Genomic DNA, 9,253 nt, shown 5'->3' on the forward strand with positions numbered 1-9,253 from the left:
AAATTAAAATTTAAGAGGGTGGGGTGACCTTGAGTACCCAAAAAGGGTGACCTAAGTATTTTTCTTTTTTATTCTAATTAATCTCTTTCCCAGGGCGGAGCCACAGCCAGACCAACAATGGCCAATGCCCCCAACACCTTTTACAATTCTCTCTTAAATAAAATAATTACTATGTAATATCATAAAGACCCCCGGCCCATCGATCTGATTTGTTTTTGTCAAAGACCCCTTCAATGTTTTTTTTTTTAATTTTGGCCCCTTCAAACTACAAATTCTAGCTCCACCCCTGCAGTCTTTCCTATTAATCGAGAAAAGAAATAGAAAAGTTTATAAATATTAAGTGATCGATCACAAAATAATTTTAAATTCTTATTTGTACGTTGTGCTTCTTATTCTTTACTCACCTCTTTCATCTTCATTAATTCCACTTTCCTCTTAATTATATCTTTTTATTTATATAAAAAAAAATGAAAACCTTTTCATTAGGTAATTTCTATAAATAAATTTTTTTAATTTTTACATTTTAAACAATATATGTCTCTTCTATAGTATGAACTTCATAACACCAATATATACTGAGAATAATCCCAAGGGATGGTGTTAAATTCCTTTAAAGATCGAAGTGACCGTTAATCAGTTAATTAAGAAGGTAGCTAGTCATTATATATATATAGAGAAAGAGTTACAAAGATAGTCCCCATTCTTTTGAGAAGATCATACGTATGTTTATATAAACGTACGTACTGTTTCTAAAAAGTATGCATTAATTGACTGTACTAATTAAGAAAACATATATATATGAAATATAGATCGAGTATCCATGTATGCACTTGATGAATATTTATCTATACAAACACCCTCTATAAGTTGGTGTCCAGTAATCTGATCCTGTATTTTCACGATAAACTTGAGGCGTACATGAAATAGGCACCAAACATAGGCCTCTACTCTTGAGATCAAGCTTTGCGTCTCCCCTGTAATCTTTTCTATCAGTTCCCCATTGCTCCTGAAATAATTAGCGTACCAACATTAATTAATTAAGTAGCATACATAGCTACAAATAATTAATTGTTGAAGTATAAACAGGCCTAGCTACAAGTATGTGATTAATATGTACGCATATATAACCTTGTGTGCATTTGTCTTCAAATACGGGTTACTCAATAGCTGCCAAAAAAAAAAAAAAAAGTGAGATGCATGTTCAGAAAAACTAGACAGAATTAAGGGAAAAAATTGTTCCTGATAAACAGATAATTAAAAAGAGATCGAGCTAGTATGATAATAATGTATATATACGTACCACGTGCACTTGGTCTTGGAGAAACTTTATGTACTGAATCGCTTCATATAGTACCGATGCTGTATCAGTCTGAAATTAATTGACCACAATATATAAGATTATGATGATGGTGTTCAATTAATGCTTAAAAAATTATGTCTGAAAAACAAATATAATCAAGTTTAAATTAAACAGTTATTGTGATTGCTCTAATTACGTACCTTTCCGAATGGAGACACGATTTGTTGAAGGGCCGTGATCCTGTCCCCAAGCTTGACTTTTGGTGCCTGCATCTGTTGATGGAAATACATAATAATTAAAGAAATAAGCAAAAAGTTAATCCAACACAACAATGAGCATGATTTTTCTCTGTCTTTTGCCTTTTTTCTTTTACCTTTACAGACGATGAAACTGTAGAACTTTCTTGCTTAGGCTTTTTCAAAACTGTTGTTTGATCTGATGTGTCAGCTGCTTCCGTTCTTTTCTTCTTTCCTTCATGATTTGCAGTTCCTTGTCCTCTCCCACTGATCCTTGCCTATATAACAATAAAGTTATGAATTAATTAATGGAGATTTTGAAGGTACTAATTAATATTAATTTAGGGAATTAAAATTAATTATTCAGCTTACCGGGGCAGAAGTTTGGAGCTGTCTTTGCTTCTTAGAATGATCAGGCAAATTGGAAGACTTGAAAGAGGGCTTATTTGGTGCATGAATATCCATCAAGGGCTTTCCTAGTCGACTACTAAAAGATATAACATCTGCAAAATTTCTGGCACTACTGGTGCTGTTGGATGAAGAGTACGAATCGGGCAATATTCCATTTCCGTAGTAGTATTTGTGGTTATGATCTGAACCCATTGCGCTGTTGAGGCCATGAATCTGATATTCAGTATTAATATTGCTAGTATTAGCAAATGATGATGGCCTTCCATGTAAAGCTCCTGGTGCAGCATGAGCTTCAACCATTGAATGACAAAGATTGGGTTGTGAGTACTGATGATCATGATCCATTGGAGGACTCAAAGATATGATATTGTTGGATGTTAGTAGTTGAGGATTCATGATTAACTGGCGATGATCGACTCCTTGATCAGCTGGTTCCGGCGGCGCAATGGACCATGTGCTCACTAGCTTGGTCAGCCTCTCGTTCTCGTGAATCATGTCCTGGCTAAAACCATTTATTTGCTTTTCGAAATTGTTGCTGAAATTAGATGTTGCAGCTGATGATGATGAGTTTGTGAACTCCCAAGTGCGGCTAGTGTTGTCCAATTTCTTCAAGTAGTCGCAATAAGCAGGTTCATACATGGCATGAGTTGACATGCTCTTGGAGGAGGAGAGTGCATCAAGGAAGTTCTCTCCGACATCTTGATTGTTGTGCAATTCATTGTTTCCGACGTTTCTGCACATAAATATATATATATATATATATATATATATATGGTTCAACCAAAATTAATCAGTGATGTATATGATCGAGCTAGCAGGTTATCATAAATTTAAAGATAGATCGACCAAAGTTGTATATGAAATATATGAATCTAAATTTTACTAATAAAAAAGTCTTAATTTGCGTCAGAACCTAGGAAATTAGTCACTCCTTAGTGTCCTTAATAACACATCAGAAACAATAAGTACGTGTTGCTAAAATTTTCCTTCTTAAGAAAAAAAAGAAAGAAAGAAAGAAAGAAACCAAAGAAGCAGATTAATTGGAAAAATAAAATGGATAAACCTAATTTATTAACCTGCGAACCTTGCTCTAAGTAGATACCTACACACAAAATGAGGACCCTTTTTTTCTTTTTGATCGTTTATTTGCTAAACCCTAAAAAGATTCCTTTTTCCACTAAACTCGCAATCAAACAAACATCAAGGGCACTAATATATATACATGTGGCTTGATATACAGTTAAGGTACTTACAACAAAACATGGCTCCAAATTTGGTTATCAGAAACCTGTTCTGATCCAATGAAGTCATCGTTGGAAGAAGCAGAAGTACGCTGGTCAACAAGTCTGCGAGAGGAGTCAACGCTGAGGCTTGAGTGGTTGGAGGCATTGGTAAAGGAAGTGGACATTGAAACATCCTCGTGATCATGATCATCACAATTGGAAGAGTTGGAGTTTGGGTTTGCGTGCTGCGGCGGCGGCGGCTGCTGCTGCTGCCATAGGTTGCTCCATGAAGAAAAAGATCCCGCTGCAGCTGCATGAGGATCCCACCAGTTTGCTTGCGTAGAGGAACAGATTGCAACAGAAGTACTGTCTCTGCATTCTTCAGCCATTTTTAATCAAGTAATGGAGGTGGTGTATGCTTAGTGCTCTTTTAGTCTTTTTGGCTTTAATTCAATTCGATCTCTATCTGGGTGTGGTGGAGGGTTTCAATTTATGAAGGTCCTATTAAATCGATCATATCATATCATGTATATATATACATCCATTGGGTGGTGACGTAGGGGTTTGTAGGTTTTATCAATTATAGGAGAGACAATAAAATATGGCGCCTGAGTTTTCCACTAACCTTCGTGGGCAATTATTAATGTATATACGGAGCTTTCTGGGCCACCAATTCCCAACACAGTACAACATGCACCCAAGAGTTTGGTTTAGGGTTTGCTATCTAATTCAGTCTTAATTTGGACACCTTTAATTTCGTTCATATTATATATATGTGGTGTTTATAGACTTATAGTGTTGTGGCCATGTGGAGTGTGGGAGACTGTACCGTTCTCTCTATTCATCTATTGTTTTTTCTTTATCACTTAGCAAAAATAGTTAATGCATTTTGTCATATGGATAAGGCGCATGACACGTACACTACTGATTCGTAACTACTTTTGAGCTAAAATAGGATCAATTCGATCTCAGTATAATTATCGGTTTGTGGTGGCAGAAATTAAAATTTAAATCCTCTTCTTGTTTTGGATATAATCTTCATAACTATTAGAATTAGAGGATGTGAGATGACCAAAGCATTTGTCACTTCCTTGAAGCCAATTTGAATGGAATTGTCTTTCAAAAAAAGCTTGCTTGCTAGCGTTTTGGTTTTCTTTTGGGCTTTTGGCGACTTAATTGGGTGCCTCTGGGGAGGTGAGCTACTTAATTTGCATACAGTCCTTTTGCATTTATATATATATATATATACTAGTCAATTCATGCACATTTGCACTCAGCACCTCAGTAGTGTAAAATTTGTTTGCACCGAGCGCTTAAATTTGATTTGTCAGTGTTTATGTTATAGCGGAGCCCAAAATTTCAAAGTTAAATTCTAATATAACGTCTCCACAAAAGCCATTATATACTCTAGAAGGGATATGGTGAACCTATCGGCCTATACCCTCAAAACCAGGTGAATGAAGCAGCACTCGTCTGTTTTAAAAAATCTTCGCCAAGCACTCGGTGACACGTTGGCATGTGTGCTCATCCATACCTGATCAAATATATGTGTGTGTGTGTGTGTGCGTGCGCGTCTGCGTGTGCGCCTAAGGTTCTACTTAAGGGTTATTAGTTGCAATTAATTGTATACCAGAAAAACCTGGCCGATCATTATATATAGCGACTTTCTTTTTGGTTCAATTTTATTTTGTCAAGGCAAGTCAGGGAACATTGTCGGGGTGTTCTTTTGGGCACTCTTGCAGTCTTGCTTCCAACAATAGTAATGTCAACGCCTTTCCGGACATCCATCTATCATTTCAAGGATTAAGCTTTTCTGTATTGAAGAGTACACATTAATTATTTGAATTTAGTGATTACTATCAATCAATAAGTCCACTTATACTGATCGATATGGCCAGTTGATCATGATCTATTTTATTAAGCATTTGCGTGTATATTTAATTATATTGGATCAGTATACACACAAATGCTCTCAACTACTAAAATTACAAGCTAGTTTAAACAATATATAATCTTCAATAGATGACTTGAAATTTACAGACAATACATATATACTTCTAATACAAATTAAAAGCAAATTAAATTAACCAATTGTGTATTTGTGTGTATGTACTGTTCTCGATCTCTGTTTGTTCAATGACAGCTACACAACAAGCATACATGATATGTATACCATGGTCCAGGCCAATTTGCAAAAGTCTCTGTCAATGGTCAATGTTTACATGACCTTACAGCTAGCCCTAGGTAATAGAACAAAACACGCACCCGCACAATGTTTGGATTAATTGATTAAGTAAATTCCAAATTTCCCTTATCCATTTTCTTAAGTTGAAATGAAGCATATATATTCTACCATTTCTATATATATCTCACCAGAAGCTGTGACTAGTGATCAACACAATATCTGAGTGTGACCATGGTCCCTTTGACGATATATAAAATGGTCAGATATTAAAATCCTTTACTTAATAACTAATTAATATATTTAGTATCTTTTACTTTATTGTTTTAATTAATAAATTAATTAATGTGATCCTTCTAAATGAAAGTTGGTGTTGTTTGGCCTTTGCACACAGGTCAGTGAACATGGTCTAGTTGGTGGGTGTTTTTATCAAGTGGCACTCTGCATCACTCTACATCGACTTCCACTGCTGAATTTTCTACCTTTTTGAAATATTGCTTTCTTCTTCCCCCATTATATATGTATGTTTCATTGGCTACGGAAGGAAGTATCTTTTTGGTTTCTTCACTAAACATTAATTGCCACTCGATTAATTAAGGCTGTATATATATATGAGTGATGTACATTTACTTTTGCAATATTGCTTAGTCACATAAATTAAATTAAATTAAATTCTAGCTAGAGGTTCAATACCCACCCAATTTGTATCTTTTATTTCTTCTCTGTAGTCTCTAGGTTTGGAGTGGAAAGTTTGATTAGGTGGGGGGACCAAATACGTACATATCATAGGTTAGGCGGCGTTATATTAACTTTTATATATTGATTTCATATTTGGACAATAATGACATTGAAAAGTTCATGATATTATATTCAATTTTAGAATTAGTATATATAATAATTGCATGCCAATTGCTTTTCTAATGGCGCAATTAACGACACGGAGAAATTGTAGCCACCTAAATGATATGAAATGAGGTATTGACGATGATAACCACCAACCTGTTGGCTTAGTAATTACCTTCATCTTTCTGGTAAAAAGATCATATGACTTGGACATACAAGCGGTATAGATTAAAGATATATATGGATGGGTAAGGTTTGAATGGAAAGAAGGCTAACTCCCATTATGTACATATTCTAATTAACAGTATTTCATATCGATCTATACGTGTACTATACAATATTTTATCTTAGAAAATATGCATCACATACTTGACCTTAGGAAAGCTCCTCCCACTCTCCCAGTTATACAAATATATATTTGATTTCAAATCCTTTGATTCCATATAGCTAGCTTAAGCCTTATTCATCCTCTAATAAATCGCATCCTACAAGTATCATTGATCCCCTGTATGTGTCTTCATTGGATATAACCCTGATCGATCACATTAATAGTAACAGATGTCATGCACCTATACCAAATACCCAAAAATAAAACAAATGTCATGATAAGTACGCGGCGCATAATTGCACATATGCATGCCATACTTAATTCAGGTATTGAAGTAGATCGACTATTTTTTCACAATATTCATCATATATGAAGCTAGCTCTTGTTTCATTTGAAGTTAATTAATTTGAATTATGGAATATATGACTTTCTAGTTTTAAGCCAATCCACATCAATTAATTCCTATTAGCAAATCTCATATATGTATTTTCCCTCAAAAGCGCCAACTAGCTACAAGCAGCCTTATAATTTTTGCGTTAGTAGCGCAGTGGAACACAAAATTAAGTCGGCAAACTTTGTAGTCTTTGTGTGTGTGTGTGTATAAAACCTTGGTGACTTTAGAGACCTGACGGCGAAACCAACCAAACAGAAAAGGCCACTTATTAGGAAAAGTTAAGGCACCATATAATAAAATATATATACATATATAGCTAGAGCTTAGGTCCATGCGCTACTGTTGTTGATGGAACTCGAGCGACTTAGCTAGCTAGATTGACCCTTTAAAGATTATGTCGCAAATTGTTGGATTATTATTAAGCAAAAAAGCAACGACATGGAACTTTATTATTTTTGGATCAACATTCAACAACATCCAATTCCAACCGCGCTTAAGATTCCGCCAATGTTGGAGAGGTATGCTCGGGATTATGCCAAGTATATATATATATATCATATCATATCATATCATATCATATCATATCATACACTGTACACACTGTCACATTAATTAGTTAGCAAATTAAGCACCTCAACCAGAAAAACGTACGTCTCTGAACAAAAATTTATATAAAAATAAAATGAGCCCTTTGTGAAGTTAGGTGATCGAATTAGCTAGACTCACACGACCATATATGTCCATGAGTGCCTAATTAAAACTCAATAAGATAAGAGGTCCATTAAGCTTTTATAGTGGCAGCCATTGTCGTTTCTAGCTTTCTTGGACATGTTTCAATTACTTTCCTGAGAAAAAGCTCCATCCATGGCAATTAATTGACAAGGGTTGTTCGACACGCGTCCATGGAGAGCACGAGTCTCCTCCTACTTTTCCAAATATTAGATTGGACAGGACAAGCTAAATTCGTTCGATAGCACGCGACCTTTAAACAAATCTATATGAAAACGAATAGGAGATAATGTATATATATATATAATCTATAATTAATAAATTAAGACAAAAGAATCAATAAATATATAATTATAGTGGTGTTGGTTCATTTCTTTACAGGCATGTTGACCTATATTTAATTAATTAATTTGTTAAGTGAGTACAAGTTATTACACACGGCTTTTATTTAAAACTCATTTTACTTAATTGGTGTATGGTCATTTCCAAACTCTTTCATTCGACTCCAACTCTACTAAGAAGAGGGCTTTTGATGGCGACTTCACAAATGTCAACTATTTGTTTTAATTCCATCATCCAAAACCTCATTCTTCCAGTGCAATGCATTAATTTCCCTTTAATTAACTTGAAGTGAGTAATGAGTTCATGATCAGATATTCCTCAATTCTCACTTAGTTTGGTTTGCAACCACAATCAACGATGAATCGAATTACCAATCTATATTTACAATCTAGTAAGAAAACATTACCCACGTACACGTTTAGGCTTTGAGTTTCAATTACCGAAAAAGCGTGCAAATCGATCCAAGCAAGTAAGTGGCTGTGGTTAAAAGGAAACAGGATGAATTAGGCATTGATAAGCACACCAAGGGCCTATAATTTACCAGAGCATGTCATTGTACTATTGTAGGCAGGAATTTATATACAAGGGCAAGCCAACAAGTGAAAAACATGCATGAAGACCTTTTTAAAAGGTTGCGTGATTCTATATGTTGTGCCTACGTTATACCTACCAGCTAGCTAGCGCAACCCTCTGGAGTACGCACGGCATGGTACTATTGGAATGGACACTCAGAACTATTCTATTTGACTTGTGACTCTACATGTTACTGTATCCCACCCCCATTGTCTAACGATACACTACAAGCAATACTATACCAAATTTATATAACAAATTGGATCTCAAATGACTTTAATTGCTAGGGTTGACAAAAATAATGATGACTTGCTAGGTTTTGCGTTGTTCTGTTCAGATCAATTTATGTGGGCAATTTGTCCGTGTTCGTTGGCTGGCATTCTAGTTGATGATATTTCTTCTGCTTAAGTAATCAAATTTTCATCCGTTCATTTAAAAAAAAAAAAAACAAAATTGATGTGATAGTATAATACTTGTTAAAAAAAATATATTAAAAAGTCGATCCATATACTACTCAATAAAATACAATCACATTATTTAGTATACAAATTTGATATCCCTAGCAATATTGCCATTTAAAAAAAAAAAACAAAAAAAATTCCCTAGCAATATTTCACTAAACTTAAATAATTCATTCTATAATCATTGTAATTATAGTACTAGTTTTGATAGGATTAAAATTAATAAAAGGA

The 9,253-nt window shown here is 34.6% G+C and overlaps 1 protein-coding gene across 1 annotated transcript; it reads right to left on the minus strand.

The window, feature by feature from the left end:
* Nucleotides 1-772: 772 nt before the first annotated feature.
* Nucleotides 773-3,674, minus strand: LOC147295735 (basic helix-loop-helix (bHLH) DNA-binding superfamily protein). The gene is made up of 7 exons (XM_086233304.1): nucleotides 3,201-3,674; nucleotides 1,909-2,680; nucleotides 1,674-1,814; nucleotides 1,501-1,572; nucleotides 1,301-1,369; nucleotides 1,129-1,167; nucleotides 773-1,006 (listed from the first exon to the last, which is right to left on the minus strand). Exons 1-7 carry the CDS (start codon nucleotides 3,557-3,559, stop codon nucleotides 842-844), a joined length of 1,617 nt encoding a protein of 538 aa, XP_086089430.1. The 5' UTR covers nucleotides 3,560-3,674; the 3' UTR covers nucleotides 773-841.
* Between the last annotated feature and the right edge of the window lie 5,579 nt (nucleotides 3,675-9,253).

Source organism: Dryas octopetala, chromosome 2 (genome assembly GCF_963921425.1).
Source record: "Dryas octopetala chromosome 2, drDryOcto1.1, whole genome shotgun sequence".
NCBI lineage: Eukaryota > Viridiplantae > Streptophyta > Magnoliopsida > Rosales > Rosaceae > Dryas > Dryas octopetala.

What these genes read in the sequence shown, in the direction of transcription:
- LOC147295735 (XM_086233304.1), bottom strand. Translation starts at nt 3,559, where the DNA reads ATGGCTGAAGAATGCAGAGACAGTACTTCTGTTGCAATCTGTTCCTCT. An exon ending in AGCTCCAAACTTCTGCCCCG is followed by an intron (nt 1,815 to 1,908) that starts GTAAGCTGAATA and finishes ATTGTTATATAG; the next exon opens with GCAAGGATCAGTGGGAGAGG. An exon ending in TCGTGTCTCCATTCGGAAAG is followed by an intron (nt 1,370 to 1,500) that starts GTACGTAATTAG and finishes AATTAATTTCAG; the next exon opens with ACTGATACAGCATCGGTACT.